Here is a 25,620-nt window from a genome sequence, read left to right as displayed (position 1 = left end):
TTTTAACTCTAATTAATAACTACAATCTAGTAGGCCCATGCACCATACTAAAATTAAAATATAGATTAGGCAACTTAACAAAACAGATTTATTAAGGTATTTTTAATTAAATATGTACAACCGTAACAATTAGGCGGTTTACTTTATTTTATTATATTCTTCGGCATTTATAAATGTTACGGTTATTTTGTACTTATAAACACTAAATACAAACTGTAAAACGTGCGTTTAATTAAAACGTTATTTACGCTATTTTAGGAATTTTAAAGCGCATAAAGTAAAAAACTACGTGTAACTACGAAAATTCGAATCAATAGTTTGCAAACTCATTGCGAAAACAAGACTCCAGAATTTCACTGAAGCGTGAAAACGCCTAAAATAAACGTGCGCGGGGGCGTCTGTGTTGGGCTCGATGTGCAATTTAGGAAATTCGTTTTTAAACTTCGCAAAGTCTTGGCATTTTGTAACCTGTAAAAAATTATAGTATTGGCATAATTGACTATACTAAAACAGTACACAGAATCCTAATATAAAGAAAATTCATATATGTACATGTTTAATCAAGTTCATATACAAAATCTGGCATGACCTACCAGTTTAAAAATAAAACTATTACTTTGAAGATGTATGTAAAATATACTAGACTAAAACCTCAAAAGATGCTTGACCATAAAACACACACCCAAGATTGCTTAACAGCATTTGTTTAATATTAAAATAAAGCAAAAAAAACAGACATCAAAACTAAACCAACTTTCAAAATGTCATAATATGGATTATTTAAGATGAAAGAAAAGTAATGAGTATTAAAAAGTTTTCACAAGAGTAGTAAAAAGTTACCGAGACACTGTACACAAATACGATAAAATGTAAAATACAACATACCAGTGCAGTTTTCTATGAGTAATATTTATACCTACTATCAATATAACATTTTGTAAAACCAGAAACGTAATATAGAAGCTACCAAAAGTAGTTGTGTTATTTCGAGAAAAGGTGTACATACAAATTTTGGTTAAGTAAAATGGAGTAAAAATCCAATTAAAACTTGTACGTCAAAGTGAGATACAAACACAACGTTTACATTCAATGTTCAGGATAAAACATGAAGTTCCTTTTTTCGTCGTAAATCTTGATAAAGTTGATTCCATCTTTGAAGAGTAAGCTCCAGTCTCGAAGAAATGAATCATCCGCACGGTCGGCGCTCAGTAGTCTCACAGCAAACACCACTCATGCTACAGTGTTATCGCTACGGTGGATTCCACACGTTGTACAGCACACAACACATGACAGCAACGAAGTGACGGTGACAAACATTGAAAAAAACAAGCAAACGGTTAGTGGGTTACAAAAGCTGGTACTGATTAATTTCTATGCAGAACGTATTCGTATCTGCGTTAAGCTAAGTCACGAACGAAGTACCCACTGCTTGGAGTGAAAGAGGACATGTGTTAAAGAGTTTATGAAACAGAAATTATACCATTAAGAAGTGTCTGTCGAAAATTTAAAAACTTCAGATGATTAAAAATTTGGCTGAATTACAGTTTGTCAGCAGTTACGCCGTTCGTGACAAGTCAAACAAATAAAATGTATAAGTTAAGCTACCCAAACAGCTAAAGGTGACGGTGACACCATTTATATAAATGACGTTTTCCAGTCACCGGAATATGTAAGAATGGCAGCACCCATTCAAAGCTCTACGGTCACAGCAGCCAAAACAATGCGAGACAACATGTATATGAGAGGGGACGAACAAACAGTAACAACGGCGACTATTGCAAGCTTTAAGTGCGGTTCGCAAACTTATGTTTAGATGCCGATGTAATATGATAGACACCAAGTTATGGACATGACGTGCAATGATATAATCTTTCTTTACCCTACAATGTGGGTTCTGATGCATTTTAAAGTAAAATCTCACTTTTAACATCAAGTCAACGTGTATTTTTAAATATCGACATTTAAACCAAAGATTTCCAAATTCGGTTGCGTTTTAACCAATTACACAACAGACATGACCGCAATATTAAGTCTTTATCAGGTTTTAGTCGGCGATTTCATGAGATTATTAAGTTAACAATTATATGGACACAGGCTTCACTCACAAGCAATTAATTAAAGTAAAAATGGATGTGCCTTTGTAGGTACAAGGAATCAAGAAACAAAAACTTGAGGCTGCAGGCCGCTTCTTGCTCAAATAAAAGTAACAGCGAAAAAAAGGGCCGTGGAAATTAACAATTACGCGAAAAATCGGTGGCTATACAAAAGTTCCGACGATATGCGACCTCAACCACTGAAGGGACGACTGCTCGCCGATAAATACCCGCGTTAAATAACAACTGTTTTGTTGACTCAAAAACTAGGGTCACTGTTTGGCTGCTGCAGCTGCCGCTGCTGCCTTGCGCGCTTTTCTATTGCGCTTCTTGTGTTTCCCACCCCCACCCCGTTTGCCCCTGCTATGGGTAACTTTAGAAACCTTTTGCCAGCATCCAGAGAGTGGTAGTCCATCTTCTCCCTGTAGTTTAAAAATGGAGTCAGAATTTGATAGGACAATTAAAGCAGTATACAGATTTTTAATGCTTCTAATTTTGATATAGATTTTAAACTTGTATGGTATAAATTGCACAAAAGTCATCAAAAAAATCTGTACATTGCTTCCAATAGAGCAACATCTATGTTTTTATCGGAGGACAACGACCCAAACTCATTATTTACAGCGCGCATTCCCATCTACCTCAAATTCGTCACCAAACATACATCACATTCACACTTATGTCTGTAAACAATATCCGAACGTGGGTAAGCGCTTATAACAGCGTATTCATTCGCCTGTTTAGCCTACCAATTCATCTGAACAAATACGGTCGATTCCATTCAATCCAGGAGCGCCTGGTTCGCCACGGTCTCCTTTGCGACCCCTTCGCCCACGTCTGATCTGCGGGGACCGGCACAAAGAATTTGATATCGGAACGCAATGGTAAGGCGGTGGGAATGTAAATGAGTTTTGTTTGTTGACAACGGCGACGTACACACAAACGTTGGTCAGTTTGGTCAGACTCACACGCAACAAGCGGTTTAGTACGAGCACTTGAACTTGGTATGTCATGTATGAAACTGGTAGCGACTGACTGGCAAAGTTGAAAGCGTTCGAACGACACCACAATCCATGCAACGTACGCGCAGCACATGTAGAGCGAGCATTCTCGCCGCAACACACAAACCATTCATGGCGCCTAAAATTGACGCTCTCTGTCGCAGCTGTAGGTCCTTGATCTCCTCATACAAAGGAACTTACCAGTGGGCATGGGGCATCGAGACCAGGAGCCCCTACGTCACCCCGGGGTCCTTTGTAACCCCGCTTTCCACGCCGGCCCCGTCTCCCGGGCTGTTAGATCATCCAGGTCAAGCAATTGACGGAGTTAGTGAGTTTATGATGACGATGCAAGGAATGAAATAAACCTTTTGTTAGTGCAAGCAACACAACAACTGGCATTAATGGACGACGCGATTGCACGCCGTCCACACAGTTAACACGGACTGAATAAACACAAACAAATACGAACTTGGGAATGAACAAACACATGCATTGGAGTCAGTACACCTCAATATAATGCAGTGAATATAAATAGATCCATACATTATTGTTATAATGTGGGCCAAACAATACTGTTCAAAGTTACTTTTCTGAGGTAGAATTTAATATGGTGGAATAAGGGAACTTTCAGGTACATTTAGAATACCATTAAAAAACACCATGGCTTTCTTGGGGTTTTATGATTAACAAGTTCTTTGAATTTAACAGTTTGGGCAAGTGGGGCAATAATTGTACGAGCAAATAATCAGAGGTATTTAATACATTTGCTTACTAACTTCCAATATAAGAAAATACAGCGATGTTAGTTTTGAACTTACCTTGCCTGGCCTTCCATTAGAACCTTTAACCCCCTACACAAAAGAAACACAAAAGTTTAAACACAAATCTCAGGAAAATATGACATTGTGTCAAATTTTGTTGTTCCTAATATGTATATACGACCTGCAACCACAATATATATATATGTATATGACCTATAATATGTATGTTTATACACTATTTTTGTTCATATCATGTAGCCTATATATGTTTGGAACACACAAAGCAACTAAGTTTTAGTACAAGAATTAAACCTAAAGTTTACATACAAATATACTGACAGAATGTTAAAACGGGAGTTACACCATTTAAAGGCAAATCATGCGTTTTTAACTAACTTGATAGTCTTATCATGCAATGGTTAAGTAACTTACTTTGAGTCCTGGTGGTCCAACCAAACCCTGAAAACAAGAAATAGAAAATCAGATGATTTATAATAAAATTCTAAATACAACTACATTTGTGTAACATACATAAAATACCATAAATTTATAATATCTCTTTAAACATAGTAGCGAAGATTAAATTAATGAAAACAATGAAAAGAAGGTACTTACAGGAATTCCAGCTGGTCCCTCTGCACCCTAAAGAAAATATAACATTGTTAGTTAATGAATGCAACTTATTTAGCTTTGCATGGCAAGGCAACGGAAGTAGTTATAACACAGGTGTTATGTTTCATACACCTCGTGCCATCTTTTTCGGACAATAAATATGTCTGCAATAATAGCAGCATCGAGCCTGGAACCCGTATCCTCTTGGATAGAGGTAGGCTAAATCTCATTATGCCACAGCACCAATAGAAATAATGTAAACAACTTAAAATAGCATATTGGTTGGTATATGTACTTACAGCAGGACCAGCAATTCCCATTTCACCTTTGGTTCCAGGATTGCCACTCAGACCCTAGAAAACATTAAAGGATTTAAATTTTAAAATACTTTACTGCATTGAAATAACCATTAAAATATTTTATTACAAAAACTTATAACAATTCTGTTTATAAACAGAAAAAAAATAAAAATAAATTAATATGAATTTTTAGTACTTACAATAGGGCCCATGTCACCTTTAGTACCCTGCAAGTAAAATATGTAAAGTAATTTTATTATATAAAAGTAGAAATACACCATTTACTCCTAGCACCTGCCACACCATGCATGTAAGTAACTCCTTGTAAAAAATCTAGTTTATGTTTAAGAATATTACTTTTATAAAGTGGGTATTCATTTCAAAAAGTAAAATATCTAAATTCTGCAGAGTACGGTCATAAAATCCAACAAGAGAAATAGAGAATTGATTCTAAGCAACAACTGAGTCATAAAAAGACCAGACTAATTACATATATATGTCAGTAAAGAGTACTGTACAAAAACTGGGCCCTTAGCCAATCATCCAGTTGCCCTACTTAACCATCTATAACTACTTTGGAAAAAGTCTAATTTTAAAAAAACTAAGGCAACCCAAAAAATTAGACTTTTTCGATCTGTGGAAAAACTTTGTTTAATCTGAGACCACCGGCAAAACTCAAACACCCGATTTAAACCACCATGTCTACCTTACTGCCAGGTAATCCATGTAAACCCGGCTCTCCGGGGTAACCATCTAAACCAGCAGGACCCTGCTCAATGGAAAAGGGGGCTTAAAATAGGGGGAGGCAAGGTTGGAATACTTGGGGGAATTGCAAGACTTGTGTGTCCCTGGGCAAGACACTAAGAGAACATTGCTTCAACCCAGGAGTCACTCTGGGTGTCAGTATACCATAGAGTGCGGCATGTACCTCACCCGCGGAGAATGTTTGTGCAAGATTTCCAACAGCAGTACCAGAAAGTTTATCTTGGTTTTTCAGCAAAAACAGGCACACATTCATAACTTTCAAACCATTTTCCATCCATTTTAAATAAACAACTTTTTAAGTGCTTGGAACACACCATGTAATAATATACTATCTATACATTAAGTGTAAATTACATACCGGTAATCCCATAGAACCCACTTCACCCTTTTCTCCTTTACCAGGCGCGCCCTGAAACATGAGTTTAAAATTAAAGGTTAAATAAACGTAATGTATTTAGTTTAACATGGAAAGGCCAATGACAGTCGACATAATATGGGTGTTTTGTTTCATACACCTTGTGCCACTTACAAATTATCATGTAACTCTTTTTTTTATTATAAGGCCGACAATCTAAACAACCCATAAGACACCACTGGATTGGAGCAATTGCATTTATAAGTGTCTTTCCAAAAGACAAATAAGCCCACAACGGTAACAGCCTTGAACCTGTTACCAATTACCTAAAGGTAGGCGCACATAGGCCTATTCACACATCAAATTATTAAATAAACATAACATATTCTTACATCGTTGCCTGCAACTCCACGAGGTCCCATTGGCCCGACTGGTCCTGGAGGTCCACTTGGTCCAGGTATCTATGTAAACATAAAGATTTTAGATTTGTTTATGATTAATATTAGTTAATTGCCATTTTTAGGTTTAAACTGTAAGTAAGATGCAATTAATATTAGAGTATGATAATGTGGGTGAGATTCAACCCATTATAGCAATGAATATGCAGCATCTTGTTGTACAATGATTCCCAATCATTCATCCACAAAATATTTCTGTTTTTTAAGGGTGAGATCCTTGTCAAGGAGCTGTGATTTAGGCCAGATTGTGCCCATTACCCCAACACCCAGGAAACCCACAAAACATAACTGTGATATGAAAAATGTATAATGGGTGCTAAATAATATTACATAGGGTAGTAAATTGAAACTATGATTTGTTTATTGGTTATTTTTGTGACACACCTATACAGCCAAGTTGTACAATCTTCCAGGCATTATATAATGTTCTGTGGTTAAATATTTGGGAATCATTGTTAAAAGAATTTGCATTTACAGCATAAAGTGACACCACCACGCCATAAAAATGAAAGGCAAATTAAAAACACAACAAACAAAGATAAATAAACACCTAAAACAACAACACCCGCTAAAGGTGAATTTACGCTACATTGCTTTTACTACAAGCAGAAGATAGAGTGCTGTGACTACATATGTAGTAGGGTGGGGGGGAGATGGGGCACCTAGCACACGATATCCAAATATCCTGATCGTGTTTTAAACAATTAACAATGGTCTATGGGAATCCTAAGATTACAGTTTTTTAACGGAGTTAGTGAAAGTATTTTTGTTTGATCCCAAATTGGACGAGAATATAGCATGAAAAGGTGTCCCATATTCCCCCACCCTACCATATATTGCAAACATACAAATTATATTTACTAAAAGGGAAACTCCATGTTTTTAATTGATAATGTGTGGTATTTAGTATAAACCACTGTTGATTATATGCTTTTACACCATTGTAACGACTCTATTGCATCAACCTACAGCTAAGTTTAGCCTTGTTAACTATAAGATAAGACAAAACTAAGTAAAAGTTTTTTTTAGTAAATGACACCTTAGTAATTTAGTGTTTTTAACTAGTTCCCTACTTCTTACCCAAGATGTTTTGTTTAAATTTAAATGAAAAAAAACATTTTACCGGTATATTATTATTAATGTTTAACATATTATGGAATTGTAAAAAATAGCATTGGTTCCATCAAAATAGAACTTTATCAATACAAGCAATGCAAGCATGCACTGTGAATACAAAACTCCAGATGCGTTTGCATCGGTCACAAAAAAGTTTCACTCAAGCAACACTACTACCCAGCTTAACTACGCACATAATATACGCCCTCCTTTCCTGTTGGTGCAACGCAATCGCAGCTCTGTCAGAAAATATTGTTAATTCTAAGTCTATGGGGCCTTTGTACCTTTATTTTGAAGAAATCATAAAAGAAACATTTTTTTGAATTAACTGGCAAATATCAAATTGAACATTTGATTTGAAATTTGAAATTTAACACTTACACTGCTTCCATTGGTGCCAGGTGTTCCAGGTATTCCATTATTTCCAGGCAAGCCAGGTTTTCCATTGAAGCCAGCTTCCCCCTTGGGTCCCATTTTGCCCTGAACGAAAAGGTTTATTAAAAGCTGAACAAAAGTTACTTGTAGTGATTGTAATTGTATGAACTTACTAATCCAGGTGGTCCCATAGGCCCAGGTGCTCCTTTGTCTCCTCTGAGGCCCTATAGGAACAAGCATATCATTAGAGACGTGTGTGAATGTAGTAACGACTATTAATAGATGTGTGAATAGATTTGAACGATGAAAGCAACTTGTAACGTGCAATTACCTGTGGACCAGGAGCTCCCGGTAAACCATCTAGACCAGCATAACCAATAGCACCTTTCTCACCCTGAAGTAAAGGTATTAATATAAATTGATGAATGAATGTACTTTATTCATTCTTCCGTTGCAGGACACTGACTTTTGTCATAACATAGGTGTTGTGTTTCACACAACTCATGCCTTGGACGTTAATGAGTTACCACATATATGTAACTTTGTGGGTAATTCTATTTTTTGAAAGTTTTAATTTGTTATTGTGTAGCTGATAGCTTAGACAACAACAAAGTGACTAATTGGTTGAAACAATTGCTGTTAAGTGTCTTGCCCAAAGACACGTACACGGTCAATAGTAGCAGCGCCGAGTCTCAAACCCAGAACCCCAAGGTTAGAGGCAGGTGTGTCATCTATTGAATTGCCCCTTGTAATTAAAACTATAGGATGAAAAAAATAAATTTAAAAAAAGCAAAATATAATATCTAATTACCTGTGGACCAGCGGCTCCAGGTAAACCATCCAGACCTGCGTAACCAATGCTGCCCTTTTCACCCTGAAGAAAAAATAATGATATGAATTAAACTATATATGGGGAAGGACAGAAATACCCAAAGAGGTCGTAATTTTTTTTCGGAAAGTACAAAAATGAATTTTGGTTGCCAAATATACCATGTCAGGTAGTTCACATTATGAAATACGATGTATAGATACTTCCTTTTAAAACCATATATATTCACCTTACTGCCATCTCTTCCAGGTGGTCCAGGGGGACCAGGACGGCTAGATCCATAGCGTGAGCCAACATGAGAAATTTCGCCCTAAATTGATAAAATAAAATAAGTTTGGTTCCAATTGTTTGCCACATACAAATGCATTTAACACAACAAAGCCTGAAATGTCAGAGAGAGCAAAAGAGAATGAAGAAATACAAAGAAATGCCAGATGAGACACGCACCTTCACTGTATCCAGTAGTTCCTAAAGCAAAAGCACACAAGAGGTTATTAAAGCCAGAAGTGTTAAAAAAGAAAAGTCAGAAATATTAGATTAGGTTTCAATAGATATAGACTTTAAAAGAAATGAATAAAAAGAAAGCATGCGTGGTAGAAAAGAAATAAGAAGCATTTCACAAGTAAATTGGGCAAATCTTTTATAAAGGTAGGTGTATGTAAAGTTCAATTTGGAAAACAAAAAACAGAACTGATATTTTTACTCAAAACATAACATATGTTTATGTTGTGATTTAGACATTGTCAGCGTAGAATGGGTAAAGTTTAATTAGTAAAGCAAGAAACGAATGTTAGAACACTTCAAGAAAAAAACAATCTGCTGAAACAACTAGCTGAAATGGAATATTCACATTCGCCACTTCTGTTTAAAGTTGAGACGTTTTTGTTCTATGGGACATACAAAGATTTTTCGCGTGTCCATATTTTATCCAGGCTGCCATCGCAATTACATGAGTGGCAGTCGGCAAAATGGTCAATAGACAAACACACAAAATAAAAGCCACGACAACGCACAAACGCGCATGAATAGAAAAGTAACAGCGTATATACCGGGACGGGTAAAATAGCATTCAGGCCATATCCAAGTGATGAACTGTGCCTTGACATCTTGGGAAAAGAATTTACTATTAAGATTAGGAATTTAACCACAAGGTATAGGATATATAAGGAAGACACTACACATGCGTGTTTTACTGGTAATTACATAACTATATAAGCTTCAAGTAGAAACAAATTTGAGGAATATCATATTTGAAATTCCAGATCTCCCAAAACAGTTATGTAAACTGCACTCAGAACGAGCTATATAACAAAGGCCCTGACCCCCGACAATTAGTATATAAATCAATGATATCTCACCATGATTCCTCTTTGTCCCATATCACCTTTCGGACCAGGGGGACCTGCAACGCCAGAATCACCTTTCGGGCCCGGGAATCCAGTTAGTCCAGGTTCACCAGTTTGACCCTTAAAATATTCAAAACAAATTTAATTTTTTCAATACGTGAGATAATACATCGACAATTGGCACTTACTGGTAGTCCTCGTAAGCCATTTAGTCCAGCGGGACCAGGAGGTCCTGGAGGCCCCGGTGGTCCAGGTGGTCCTTGATGTGAACCAACCTAAAATGGTGAAATGTTAGTTTAGGACTAGGCATAAAAGGCAAAGAAAAATGATGTGAAAAAAAATTCACCAAAAAAAATCCCTCAAAAAAAATAAGGAAAAATTTTTTTGCAAAGTAAAAAAGTAAGTAAAGTAAAACGGTGAAGCTTTCGGATATAAGTAATGTTCTTACCCGGTCTAATTCCTCTCTTGCTGGTTCTCCAACCATGGAAGGAAAGATACGAAGAATGCGGCTCTGTAACAAAATGAATATGTGCGTTTAATATATAGTGGTTAACCTATGTAAAAAGCAGCAACTACAAAACACCAAAGCACCATGCAAGCTACATTATTCAAACGCTTATTATTAACGGTAAATTAGTAAAGTGAATTTAAACTATCAGTGCGGGAGGTTTCTGGTGTCTGCACCTCACTGTATAGTGTAACCATAGTACCCTCTTATAGAGCACGATATGGCGTAACATGCAACTACCTTCGGTTGGTCCGATTGCTCAATGAAATTGTCAATTTCGTCCAAGGTTAGCCCACGGCTGTGCGCCACCAAAGGAGACGCCACCTAACACCACATTCCGTGCAAAAACATGAATGTTACAACACATGTGAATTTGTGATGGGCGCACAGTGGTTAGCAGTCGTATGGAGCTCCATACAACGGCAAGTCCGAACTGTGCGCCACTGTCTTTACGCTATGAGTTAGTGATTCAACACAGCATAAGCACATGAACAGTAATCCACCCGGCAAGACCACTAACACATTCCCGGTGCGAAGCTAAGAAACCGCATATGACGTACGCATCTTTGCAGTGCGACGCTATACGTTAAACTTAAACACCCGAGAACTCTAAATAGTCGTTACGTAATCACAATGCTTTCTTGTTTACCCCTGTCACTCTCGAGGTACCGCTACGTCACAGCGAGTTTTTGTACCAGAGCACAGAGAGTTTTGTAACTCTGATTCGCAATACTTATATTAACCAAAAATGATCCTGCGAGAATACTTCTACAATTCATCCATTATGAAGTTGTATAAATAAAGTCTCTATCCATATACCCCCAAAATAATCACCCTCAAAGTTACATACGTGGTAACTCATAAGCAGTCACACAGTGTATATGTAACAGAACACCCGTGTAAAAACTACTATCGCTGCTTCGCCGGGTAAAGTTATATAGTAGGGTGGGGGAAGATGGGACACCTTTAGAACATAATATCCAAATATCCTGATCGTATTTTAAACAATTAACAACGGTCTATGGGAGTCGTGAGGATACGGTTTTATAATTCTTTAAATACTCTCTATTTACTACAATATGGGACGAGAAAATAAAATGAAAAGGTGTCCCATCTTCCCCCACCCTACTGTATTCAACCATTCATTCATTCAATTATAGTTAATCACAGGCCAAAGTGCGTTCTCTATAGTGAGTGTTTCGTGAGCTTGCCAGGTGAAATGTGAGTGTCGGTATACAAACAAAAGGTAAACGCCACCAAAAAGTGCAAACAGCTAAAGTGATATTTACATTTGCTGCAGTATATTCAGATCCGGGGTCTCCCTTAGCTCCTTTCAAACCAGGCAATCCGCGAAGTCCCTGAAACAAAAGAAAAACTTTAATAAACGAACGAAACTTACTTATCCTGGCGTGACGTAGGGTAAAGACATTCGTTATAAAACCGGTGTTGTGTTTCATACACCCCACACCGGCTTATACGAGTTGCCGAATTCACCGATGACATAAGAATGGGCAAACGTACAGTGAAAATAAGTTAACCGCACGTCACTACAGTGCAGCATAAGGTTACATGGCCGTAGTTTAATCTTGCTTACTCGGCGTAATTTAATTAGTGTAGCTACTTACCGCAGCTCCATTTGAACCCTGGAATAAAATACAGGTTGTGTGAGTGTATGGTTGAAATAAAGGACGTAATTGAGTGAGGAATACCCACATTCGATAACTATATTATTTTCAAGTAAGTGTTTGCAACGAGCCAAATTGGGTTTATTTCATGGCACTACTTTATGTGTATATCGATTTTCATTTAAAACAGGTTTAATTGAATAAAAATATAGTAGGTTGGAGTAAGATAGGACACCTTTTCATTCTATTTTCTCGTCCTAGTTGGTAATAAACAAAGAACATTCAATGAATTATAAAACTGTAGCCTCATGACTCCCGTAGACCATTGTTAATTGTTTAAAACACGATTAGGATATTTGGATATTATGTTCTTAATGTGTCCCATCTTCCCCCAAACTACTATATATAAGTTTTACTTAACTATACTCATATTCAGACATACCGAAATAAAAAGATACAGAAACTAAAATTACGTACCGGACGTCCTGTCAATCCAATTGGACCCTGTGTAAAATATAAACTTTAAAACAACAAGGCTTACAAAGTTAAAATTAGTCCCCTATTAGTCAAAAGATGGTTTAATATCGAGTTTAAAAAATATGTTAAAAAGATAAGTGCGTCGTGAGCGGTGTGGTCATCATATAATACACAAACCGGGTAGCCTGCCAATCCGCGAAGACCCTGGAAAATAAAAGTAAAATAAGTCCATATATGATTTAATGTAATTTATTTGTTAACAAATTCCTAAAGAATTAGGTCTTATCGAATGGCATACGATATGTTGGAATGATATTAACGTTTTAAATATACTTAAGGAACCGAAAAAGACAATGCTTGGGAGCAAAAATAACATCATACATGTTTGTATTTACCTCTTTTCCGCGACGACCAGGCATGCCAATGGGCCCCTGAAAATAAGCCAAAAAAATTTAAGCATTTTGCAATTGTGCGTAAATTATATAATTGTATTTTGTATTAAATTACCCAACCCATGCCCTTATATGGGCTAAAGATCTATGTGTTACAGCTGGACTTCTATACCGGTCTATAACATATTATTCGAATATAGAACACCTTATTATCGGGTTGGAAAAGACAAATATTATCCATAGAAGGTTTACCATCGATTAAAAAGGAAAACAGAAACTAAAACGCACAGTAAATATTCACAAACTAAAAATCAACCAGAAGAGCTAAACTATCTTCACCATGCCTTTGAAAACATTTAACTTTTATCAACTTACACACCATGCACTATAAAACGTGGAATTGCAATTAAAGGGATTTGTCGAAATTACTATTTAATTTTAATATATAGTGGGGTGGGGGAAGATAGGACACCTTTAGCACATAATATATAAATATCCTGATCGTGTTTTAAACAATTAACAACGGTCTATGAAAGTCGCGAGGACAAGGTTTTATAATTCTTTGAATGCTCTTTGTTTACTACCAAAATGTACGAGAAAATAGAATAAAAAGGTGTCCCATCTTCCCCCATCCTACTATATATAGTACTGTGGGGTAAGATAGGCTATATTTCCTGATCGTGTTTTAAGCAATTATCAGTTTTTCTCTTTAAGTCGCGGGCAACGGTTTTACAGTTCTCTAAATATTATTCGTTTATAAATAAATGGGACAAAAAAGGGAATGAAAACTTGTCCCATCTTACCCCACCATACTATACCATTATACTGAGGTCTGACTTTACTTGTCTAAATGTGCAGTGGAAATTATGGGCCGTTTGGAAGGAATAAGAGCTATAGGGAAGTTTTGAAAGTTTAAAAGTGCAGAGACTCACCGTCACCAAGTCCAACATGCTGGTTTGCTTCCAACTCCATCCAACAGCGTTAACCAAAACGCTGAGTGTTTTACCCGGAAAATACCGGGTGTTTTAGAAGTTTTGGCAAAAAATATATATTAAACCATCTTTTGACACATGAGTGATAAAATTATGGCATTCAATGTAGTGAAATATGGGAATAATTCATGTTATGCTGTACCATGCACTTCAAGTGGTAATTCGAATTCATGCATGTATTATAGCGACATTCTAAATCTAAAATATTAGATGCTTGCATTATTTTATGCGAATGCAGAAAAGGCAAACATTTTACAGTTTGGGATATTTAACATATTTCATGCGGAAGTTTTAAATCGATGTTTTGCATGCATGAGATTTAACTTTGATTAAAATGAACAAAGTAAATGCATGCGAATAAGTATATACCGGGAATCCATTTTTGCCGGGAAAGCCCTGTAATCCGGCAAAAATTTAACGTTACTAAAGTTAAAAGATGATAAGACAAACCAGCTACCGTCTAGTATAAGCGAAATATAGGCATAGGGGACCAGAGTACGTAAAATTTAATTTGTTCCTACTCTGTCCCGGTAAACTGTAAGTTACAGAGAGCTATTAACTACCACAAGTGCGGATGACACCCCAGTATAAATACAAATGCAGTGCCTGCAGCTTTTAGTATAAGAAGCCGCAATTTGTTCTATACATCTGGTGCTGCAATTACAAAACAGGTGAAGAAAAGGCAACAAAACTTTGGATACTTACCACTTTTCCTGTACATGGATTTGAACATGAAAAATAAAGAGCAAGCATTAGTGTATGTAGATATGAAGGCTTGAATAATAAATCTAGCTTACTTATCTTTGCTTAACAGGTCAATCATAACAATTATAGTATAGTCGTTAAGGGATAGTAAACAAAAAACATTTAAAAAATTATAAAACCGTATCCACACGAATCCCATAGACCGTTGTTAATTGTTAAAACACGATCAGGATATTCTGTTCTAAAGGTGTCCCATTTTCCCAGCCCTACTGTATATCAAAAACAGAGTGTTCACATATAGTATAAAAACAATATATATATGACCAACGCGTACCTCTGCGTCCCCTGCGTCCATCGTCACCTGGTTCGCCTGCGAAAGAAAAACAGGGAAATTAAGTTTGATCTATATTAGGTTGCGATAAAAAGACACGTGTTTTCATTTTCTTTTCTCGTCCCGTTTGGTAGTAAATAAAGAATATTTATAGCATTATATAACCGCATCTCCGCGAAAAGCGTTATATAAGTTGTTAAAAACTCGATCAAGGATATATGGGATATTATTTCCTGAGGGAAATCATCTTACCGTAAAGTAATATAATATCAAAGTTTGCGGTCAAAAAAAGAAAGTGTTTTTTATAGTTTAAAACATGTATGCAAACACACACGCGACCACGGATATGCACTTAATAAAATCGTTCCGCCCATTTGCGCGGAAAACAAATGAGAAACGGAACAACAAATTGCATGTTTAGCAACTCAAATAAACGTTCGGGCGACTCGCGGTAAATACAGCTTACAAGTTCAAAGCGAAAATATTGCGGCGATCTGGTCTGTGTCGCGGTCTGCCCAGCAGGTTAAACCCGAAAATCGAATTTTAGTGTGAAGTTATCGCAAGAGCGTGACAAAACTGTCTTGCCAAAATAAACGATACCTTTGTTATCCGCCGCTAAATTACCGGGTCGTCAAAAGAAAATATAAACTTACAATTATAAATGAATTTTTCAGCCGCATCTCGGATATTAAATCAACATTATAAACGGTAGTGGGTTTTCTGAGATATGCGGGAATGTACGACGACACTTAGCGGCAAGGTTGATTAACCTATATTGCGTTAGGGTAAAATAGTCAATGTTTTCGTTTACTTTTATCGCCTAATTTGGTAGTCAACAAGGAATACTAAAATTATAACCACATATCCTCATTAAGATTCTGAAAGAGCTTTGTAAAATGTGTTAAAACACACAATTAGGAAATATGAGATATGTATATGTGCTATAAAGCTATCCGTCCAACCTCACAGTACTATACTCGATTAAGAGAATGCGCGCAGCATTGTAATGCTAATAAATAAAACTGCGAGTACGCTCAATGGCCATCTTGTTTTTGTCGATTGCTTGCTTTGCGTAAAGTTCAAATACAAACGTCACAGATTATTTTACTTCACAAAGCTATCAGTGACCACGAACATACAAGACGCCTCTGAATGCGTAACGTTGTAGTTTGCGGCACATTTCTTTTGTTGGTCGCCCCAATAAATGTCCCTGCGTCAATCTTAGGGTAGTTCACTGGCAGACAGTGTGACGGCGCTGATAAGTTATCCGAAGTTTGGATAAGCGTCTTTGTTTCACAGACCAGGGTTCGGCGAAAACAATTGACACTAGCTCATTTGATAACGCAGACTATAATGTGAAAAGAAAACGCATTTTCGATAGAATTTGACCATTTATTTTAGACAATACATGGGGTGGCTGTATTTGAATTTCAAGGATTGGAAGTTAGGATTTTACTGTCATTGAACTAACGCTGAGTCAACGTGTTAAGGACACGGGGAAACAGCAGTCCAGTTAATTCGTCGAATTCCCTTTGTAGATATGCCGAGGGCGTGGGACCTTCGGTGCATAATGCTGCCTAGAGAGGTTCACGTGGGACCTGTCGGCGCCGCCACTCAATCGAGTGACACTTATGTCATCGCCCTTCCCCGCTGTGTTGTTTCGTCGCTTTATAACACGTACCTGACTACAGAGTTAAGCGTACATGTCCACTTTAAGGAAACAGAGAGGCCCAAACTACGTAAAAGTAAGACGGAAGATTATAGCCTATCAACGCCTGTGTTGACAATGCTTTGTAAAGTATAGGGGCGTGAATATGGATATTAGATTTCATATTGGCCAACAAACAGGAGAAACACATTGTGGTGTCTCCTTTGATCCTTGCCGTGGGCGAATTGCGGTGTGTTAAACTCAAAAACGTGATTTTGATTGCCGTCAAACCAGAAGTTGGCATTAAACCCGCAAAATGCAACGAAACACAGCGGCTGCGCTTTGTCCATTGAGAGTATAACTAATAAGGTCGTAGTTCACTAATGGGCCGGGCATTACTGAGGCGAATGCGCTTACATCAACTTGAACACGTGACCTCCCATAGGGGCCAAACCAAATGGGATTAACTCCTATGTTTTTTAATCTGGATCAGATTTCGAAACATGACTTTCTTTTACCGCAAAAGCAGCCGCAATGTCTACAACACCAGTGGTTCTCTACATATTTGACCTCAAAAAACTTGCGCCGGCAATAACTATATGCCCACACACACTGTAGAAAATAAGGGACTGTTATTGTTATAGTTATAGTAAGTTAAAGTAAAATGGCTCATTTTCTTTTATCGTCCTGTTTGGTGGTAAACTGAGAATATTTAAAAAACTAAATAACCACATCATCACGACTTTAAAATAAAAAAAAACACGATTAGAAAATATAAGATGCTTCGTGATAACGGTATTCATCTTAACCCACCTACTCATACAAGTCGGGCACAAAATTTGGATTCTAAAAGCTGTAAGAACTATTCAAAGAAATGCGTTGGTCAAAGGAATATTTAACATCTTTGGGACGTGACGAATTTCGACATTAAATACGATCCGGTTTTCCACAAAGGCCCGACCAGTTCATACCGGATTAGGCCATGTCAAAATTTCTTTGAGCGCCGATACTGGTGGTGTAACGTAAGTGAATAGCTGATTGTTTATGACAGAATGAAGGATATCGGTTACAAATACCCTTTCTAAAGACTTGCCGTCCGCAGGCTGTTGTATGTCTCACTGTAGTCACAAGACACAACATTAATTATTAATGCCTAAATATCGCGGCCATAATCCGCGCCTTGCTGGATCTTTAGCGACGAACTATGCGGCCAACACATCAAATATTATCGGAAAGTTTGTTGCTTGAATAATTAATACAACATGGCGGCGCCTGCGACCTCTTGGAAATGTCCAAAGGAAACCGAAAGCTTCCGCAAAGTAATCAAGTATTCCCGACACCCCGTGACCATGAGCAATGCCGAGCCCTTGCTGATGTATCTGTAAACACTAATGCGTGAAAAGTCATCAGCTCGTGTTGCAGCTGACCGTTGGACGGTATACAGTAACCCGCATTGTCAGGCAGTCGGTGGAAAACGACACCTGAACGTTTTTACATCGATAATGACCGAGTTCGATGCGTAAGGTGGTAATCTCGGGGAAATGGTGTTTGGGGTAAAACAGTAACACCATCGGCGGAAACGTAGGCTGGGTTAAGTAAAAATTATCCTGCTAAAGTGAAACGCGGTACGAATTTGACGGACGGGGTGACATCGGACCACCGAAGTTTGGTCTCACCGTTAAGCCCATGCAGACAAGCCGGGAGAATGAAGGATCATCAGAAAGCGATGGTTCGTTGCTTTCTGGCTTTTATCGACGTTCAGAGACGAGGTGGAACCGTGTTAATGTTCTCCCGCATTCAACGCCCGTCACCCGGAATTGCGCATGACATTTGGGAAGAATTTCTGATTCGAGTGATTTGTTTCCAAGCAAAATAAACCATAGATGGTTAGCCCATCAATAGACGTTTTGTAGACACGAAAAACGATCGCCGTCGCGTTCCTTGGCTATAATGGGACGGCGTATACAGCAGTAGGGTGGACACGTGCCAGAACCACAGCGTTTGGTATTCAGTTGCTTGAAATTGGACAAACTGTAAATAATTGAGGCCAAAAACACGATCTTCCAGTTGGCTTGCATTTTGTTTGTGCTTGGCGAAATACTTGAGACAGTGTATTACTGCTGGCGTCGTAAGGTAAAGGTTAAATTGCTCGAACAAAAAGCCAAAAGTGACAGACGATCGGAAACAAATGCAACAAAAGTTCGAACACGAGAGTGGGCCTACAAGGTTTCTCCGTTGGCCCGGAATAGGTTTGATGCACAACAAACATATTGTTGGGGCACGGTAGCCACAGGGACGCCGGCTCAATAAAATACCAAACTCGTTACAATGCGTTTCTCACGCAGAAGAAATTGCAATAATTAAGTTTGAGTCGGGAAACGAACATATATGATTGACCCTGTATCGGACAGGAACGAACGAATTAGTAACCACCATGGTGGCTCGGCATGGGGCATAGGACCGCTAGTTGCTTCACAAGCATATAAATGACAGGCTTGTTAAGCGAAACGAAAGCACTCTGTCACGCAGTTTGACCAATTATTCACGCAAAGTGTTATTCAGTTACTTTGTTGAAACAGGATACTTTAATAACTGTAAACAACAATCAAACAATATTGAAACATTTGCAAATTAAATACCAGCGGTTCGTATAATGTAAACGTAACACCTATGTTTTAACTGCCACGAGATCTTTACCAATTAAATGTAAATATGTTTTTAACTGTGGCGTGTTTTAACGACTGCCGTTTTGTCGCTATAATGTTGGTCGTTTAGTTATTTACAGGTAGTGAAACTTCGCAAATGTAATTAAAGCGAAAACAACTAAATTTTTATTATTATTATCGTAAACTAGACATGGTTTTTGATATTAAAACCGCAACACTACAAAAATTCATTTCCTAGAAATTAACAAAAATAACCTGAATTGTATGGTTACGAATCACCTTGGCAACTTACAAACAAAAGCTATAGAGGGGTTGTTATATAGGAAACATTAATTCCCCGTAACCGAACGCTAGTTTCGAAAGCGGCGTTTAACAAAGCGAATGAACGAAAGTCGCAACATCTGGATAAGCGAGGCAATCAAAATATAACGTCAATAACACGGTATATGCGAAAGTGAACAATAAGGGGGTTGGTGGTGGACTTGTTAACACAGGATATAAGACGAGACTTGAAGCTGTTATTACCGGAGTTGCGTGTTAACCACATGAAGCTAATGAATAGAGTTTACAAAACAAACCTTCAAGAAAAGAACCTCAACCTCGTATTACTGTATCGTATCTGATGCATGGCCAGTTAGCGGCTAATGGTATGATTTACAGTCTGGGTGTCAGTTTCGGTAAATAATTTGGAGAAAAAGTGCCAATTTCTCGGCAAACAATACCGAAGTGCTGAGCAATGGAGACAATTTGTCGCGAATTTGTTTTCCGCTGATCGTGCCAAACTATGACGCATCGCAATAATTTGTTTCGCTGCTGAACTCCGCATTAGGTTTGTAGGTCGGCTAAGCAATGCGTCTTCATTTGGGGAGGAATTTTATTGTTTACAAGTCTCTCTAGTCGGCGATGCACCCACAGATCGAACGAGGCCATATCTAAACTGCGTAGAAGACCCGCGGTTACGGGTGACTAGGTCTTGCCCGCGATTGCAATTACCAGTTAACCCTTGGGGTGAAAGAATGGACGCCCCTACCCCTACTAGAAAGGGAAATTGCCGGGCGCAAATAAATAGATTTGTCGGCGTGTCTCAGAAGTCGTATAGGTTGTGTGTGCGATAACCGGTGTCGATGACGTGGTCGGTGTACAGAGGGTCACTTCCCCACAGTAGTATCGATTTGGACGGACAAAAGTGGACAGAAATTGCCCCAAACCACTTTGCCTGTCGATAAAAGCAGCAAGGAGCTTCGTGCCTGCTTTCCCCAGCATATAACACATTCCTGTAGATTAAGCCAAGATTAAACACATCTGTCCCGCTGGGAACACATTTGAATTCGCTCGCTAGCGCTGCCATCCTTTTATCGTAACTTGAGTTTGGATGAACTTGGAACTGATAGCACGGAAGTAGCAACGACAGAACTAAAATGCAAGCACCCTATACATGCGGGTCAAATATTGCAAAGTCAAACACATTATGTGTTCGGCATATACGACATAATGGCCGCATTGCGTTCGACTGTTGTCATCATCGTAAGGACTCTTCTACTGACACCGCCTAATTTACCAAGTGTTAATTGCGTCACGAATCCTCAGGGCGGCGGTTGAGCTTGAATTAAAAGGATACATCATCATTCGTCGGCGCTTTGAAGCTTGCCGACAGTTGCTGACGATCGTAATCCGCACTCAGGGCAATTTCACTGTAATTTCCGGCTTCTAGCAGCGCCATATATTGAACAACAAAACTACAGAACGAGGGTTGACGATCCGCATTTACACGACACGAGAATTTCTAAAGCAATTTATGGCGGGAGGGTAGCAGGTGTTGGTCGAACGTTAGATAGCATGGTCTACGCTTGGATTCTAAATAAGCAGCAAACATTGTCGTTTCCCAGCCATCGTTCCGGAACCGCAAATCCATCCGTGGTTTCGATGTACGTGTCATAAACAAGAGACAAACCTGGCAACCGAACGCCGTGTAAATAGATACAAACAAAACACAAATAGTTGTCATTAATGACGGATGACATAGCGGCCTGCAAGGCGAGAAACCTGACAAGTTGTCTTGTTAAGAAAGATTGATAGTAAGTTGTATCGACCAAACAACTTATTCCGAAATATTGAAACGGTCCGAAAACCGCGTCGACATAAGAAGCGAGCGCATGCTGTACGGCGCATACCTTGTAAAATATCTGTTTACAAACAACTAATGCGGGCGGTAGTAATAAACAACAAACGAGGCGGTTTTCACACCCAATAAAGGCGACAAACGTTATTACATTTACCCGTCCAATAACAAAATGACGTGTTCGCAGATTGCCGCCTTCTCGTCTTTTGTCCAGCTCACGCGACGACTTACAATCCATTCAGGGAAACGGCAATAAAACCAGGATGCCTATTATGGGCAATATCAGCTAATCGAGTAACGATTTTTATATCACCCGTTTGGGAAATGCGTTTTACGACAATTTCGATCTGGAATTAGACGAGCCGATTAAATTAGGACACGAAAAGTCCAGAGACAAAGGGAATCGTATTCAGTTCTGATCCAGGACAACTAAGACACTAAAAGGACCAGGGAACCCCGAAAATACGAGTTACCTCAATGGCCATTGAAGAAGCTTTGAAGTCGTTGGTCCAGTAGCAAAACAAATGAGTTGATTTGGTAAATGGGACAGACCTGGGTGGCCTGTCTATTGCCCACTTGATTGATTCAACAGCGCGAGAAGAAAATTGGAAGGCGGATTTACTTATGACCGGATTCCCACAAATTTAGGGAATCCATCTTAATTCATGACATGAATGAAAGCATGGATTGTGTAATACGTTCCACTACTGTCGGTAAACCAATACCTGTCGTTCCATCAACTTGACAGGGGAACAAAATGCACAATGTCCTCCTATCAAGTGTATCGGAGAATCCAAAGCTTCCTTCTATTGTAACTTACACGTACCATTAGTTGAGAGCACACGACAATCCGGAACAAAATGATCAAATTCTCTAACAGGTTCAACTCGGTTTTCAAGGCGGGTAGTAAAACATTGAAGCGCCGCAGTGTGGAAGGTGACGGGTTACAGAAACAGGGGTATCTACCGAGCTCTGACGTACTTTATCAGCAGAAGTAACCAAACCTGTCAATTAGGCGTTGATATTGCTACGCTGCGCAATTATTTTGACAGCGAGAAATTTCGGCGCCGAAAGAAATCTGTGGATTTATATCGGTAGCGTAAATAGACCGGGAAAGACACTGGCATATTGTGCTTTGTTCACACACGAAAGAACTGCGGAAAGCCACAAATATTCAAAACTAAAACTGCTGATTATCAATACAAACTTTCTGTTACAAACTTTATCGTGTTTTAGATGGTCCGAGATATATTTCACAATATCGCTTTTCGTATCGCAACAGTTAACTGACATGTATTTAAATAATAAAAAAGGTCGCCATCCTCCTGACCCGATGACCAGCGAAGAACTCTTGCTATTGTCATTTATGTAATCTAACATGAAACCTCGTATCTCATACAGATATCACCGCACAGCAAAAAGGCTGGCGAACTCAGAATCGAATCACGAATTCGTAAAACTCTAAACCACAACTGTGTAATCGAATACTGAAGAGCAATTTCGGTTTGTCGATACCGTGTTTAATTTTGGAACTTGTTTTGATTTCGAAAGATTTGTCGTCGCTAGGTAAAGGCATGTACATGTTGTGTTTCTAGAGTTCAAATTTCAGTATGTACGTTTTATACCTGCTATACTACAATTCATCACTGTCAAAGTTTCAGTTCAGAAGCGCGAAATTTATACTCCAGTGCCAACCACGATCTTTGCCGCGAGTATTATTATGTTTACTGACATGTGGTGTAGGTTACTACGCACAAAAGGGGAACGGGAACTACAATACCGACGTCATATATGAGACCTTGTAGTAAACATACCTTTTGGCCCTGGTGGACCTGAAGGGCATTGGCATCCACCGAAGGATCGTTTTCTCCGCAGTTTTGCTTCGTCCTTGTCCTGTTAAAAGTAAAAAATAAATAATTTGCTATTTGTTTGCGGGGTTAAGTTATTGTTCAAAACTAAGGGCTTCCTAAACAAGACCCCGGTATTTGAAGCTTGCTGTTTCGGAAGGAGCTACGTCGGTTGTCGGTCTCACGACGTAGCATTTCCCATAGCACAGCTACGCTGCCATAATGAGTAAAATCAGCGTGACCAAACTGGTTTAGAATGGAAACAACTCTGTGGGATATCGTCGCCCCGATCTTTGGCGTGCGCCATTGAATTATGCCTGACGCGTTACGCGGTTACTTCTTTTGATACAGCCTGGCGCAGCAGAGACTCGCCATCACTTCCTAAAGCCTAAATCGTTAATATCACGGTCATGAATGGAAACAATTAAACTAAATGGCGACGTACACCAAACAAACACTGCACTATAGACAGTGATTCAACACAAAGTTTTAAGGCGATTTCCGAAAAGAATTTTCACAGTGATAGCAACATAACTCATAATATAGACGAATGAAGACGTTAATAGGAATATTAGATTGAAAATAATGACTACCACGGCGAACTCTGTAAATGGCTAGGAAAACATGCTTTAGTAATGGATAAGCTAACAGTGTTACGTTGTACTTGCGTGCCCGACTATAACTTTAAAATACTCACGTTGTAATTATTGGATAAAGGATGACACTAATTCATACGCTAAGGAAACCGTACTTAGACATTAAGTTACGAGCTACGAACTTGCTACAGTATTAATAGGAAACAAATTAACCATTATGTTGCAAAATACCGGTCGGACGAATGCCGCAGTTTACTTGTTCAGGGCTTTTATCACGTAGAGAGTGCACGCATATTATTATTGATTGATTCTAAACGTTGAGGCGATTTTTTACCCGTTTTGACGGAACACACACGAAGAAAATGAACCTGCTTGCATGTTGTGGGCAGGGTAGTCTGTTTATTAGAGAAATCGCGTGAAATGAATTCTAAACGTCCGTACAAACTGAGCGACAGGTGTGGATGCTTGGCGGGTAAACTGATAAAGCTTGTACATGCAGAGGTTATGCAGAATATATCAGAAGCTGACGACAGCGCTTTGAACGTGATTTTTATCATTACAAGAAGCCTTTCAACATTAGCAACCCAAAACAGTAAGCTGCTGCCAAAGCCCGCTGGGAGTAGTGGCAAGTACGAGAAGGCAAGATCAAAAACAGGTTACGTATTTGGTGAATGGCCTAATGCCTCGGTTAATGCCTCGGTCGGCTGGTGATGTAAAGAGTAAACCTTTATGCGACTGTGAAATCGCAGTGACTTTAAAGCCTGGTCGTTCTTAGGGCAATACAGGTCGCAAGAGTTAATTAAAATTTGCTAGCGATAGAGAAACAATATTAAGTCGCATGGATTCATCAGACATCAAACCGACCGTGGCCAGAGGATCGAAGCGAATGAAGCAATTAGTCTTATTGATACGAGTCCAAGTTTCAACATGAAGCTAACGTTCTATGGTTGCGGTCTCACGGTGGAAATGAGCGTATTTGCAGTGATTAGTCACGGACACTTAAGATTAGCAAATCGGCCGTTTTGCAGCGATCACAATGACCCGGGACCGCGGATCCTGAACACAAACAAATACACGCGCCTTCTGCGGCGTTACGAGTGCTCTACCTGCCCATAAGCGCGTGCGACGTGTCACACAGAAGGAGTGGCTTGCCACAAGCAAATAATTAATCACCGAATCTAGTGTTTAAGCATGCGGCATTTATACCTTGTTTTCTGGCTCGCCATCGAAGTCCACGAATCGCCCACTAAGTTCTGTGACCTTTGAGAAAAGTTCCTTTACGCTCTGACGATGCGAGTCAAGTTCCAACTCGTAACCGGAACATTTTGCTTGCAGGTCGTTCAAGTTCTTGTCAGTGACCAAAAGTCGGTTGGCAAAAAGTAGCGACACCGCCAGAGAACAACAACACACCAAGCCGAGCACAATAAACGCTAATTGGTGGCAAATTGATGTTTTGACGCTACTTGTTGTACCGTAAGATCGGTGATAATAAGCGTTGGGGTCGGAACTGTACTTCGTGGATTGGGATGTTTGTCGGCCGGATCCTGGGACTCCCATCTCGGCGGAAGCTGTCTTCTCTACTCGATGTACCGACTTAACAATGGTTGCTTGTACGAGAGACAACTCGTTATAGCTCGCGATTTAATACAAAGCACGATTATTCGTTCTAAACAGAAACAAAGCCTGCGGAAGAAAAAAAATGAA

The 25,620-nt window shown here is 38.9% G+C and overlaps 1 protein-coding gene across 18 annotated transcripts; it reads right to left on the bottom strand.

The window, feature by feature from the left end:
* Positions 1–688: 688 nt before the first annotated feature.
* LOC149727268 (uncharacterized) lies at positions 689–25,620 on the bottom strand. Of its 18 annotated transcripts, none has more exons than XM_089890072.1 (33): positions 25,123–25,620; positions 23,288–23,366; positions 15,044–15,079; positions 14,710–14,717; positions 14,374–14,400; positions 13,016–13,051; positions 12,798–12,824; positions 12,621–12,647; positions 12,144–12,161; positions 11,808–11,876; positions 10,759–10,842; positions 10,459–10,521; positions 10,199–10,285; positions 10,023–10,130; positions 9,714–9,770; positions 9,112–9,132; positions 8,894–8,974; positions 8,647–8,709; positions 8,167–8,229; positions 8,009–8,059; positions 7,842–7,940; positions 7,655–7,699; positions 6,279–6,347; positions 5,890–5,940; positions 5,473–5,535; positions 4,967–4,993; positions 4,767–4,820; positions 4,471–4,497; positions 4,288–4,314; positions 3,913–3,945; positions 3,296–3,385; positions 2,477–2,515; positions 689–1,249 (listed from the first exon to the last, which is right to left on the bottom strand). In XM_089890072.1, exons 1-33 carry the CDS (start codon positions 25,471–25,473, stop codon positions 1,244–1,246), a joined length of 1,986 nt encoding a protein of 661 aa, XP_089746198.1. In that variant the 5' UTR covers positions 25,474–25,620; the 3' UTR covers positions 689–1,243. The 18 variants fall into 18 exon arrangements, with proteins under 18 accessions (XP_089746198.1, XP_089746197.1, XP_089746205.1 ...); XM_089890071.1 differs by lacking the exon at positions 3,296–3,385 and adding an exon at positions 2,843–2,935; XM_089890079.1 differs by lacking the exon at positions 5,473–5,535.

The sequence above is a fragment of the Ciona robusta genome, chromosome 12 (assembly GCF_009617815.1).
Source record: "Ciona robusta chromosome 12, ASM961781v2".
NCBI classification, from domain to species: Eukaryota; Metazoa; Chordata; class Ascidiacea; order Phlebobranchia; family Cionidae; genus Ciona; species Ciona robusta.
The sequence above is the reverse complement of the archived record's forward strand: the minus strand, read 5'-3'. Positions and strand labels throughout refer to the sequence as shown.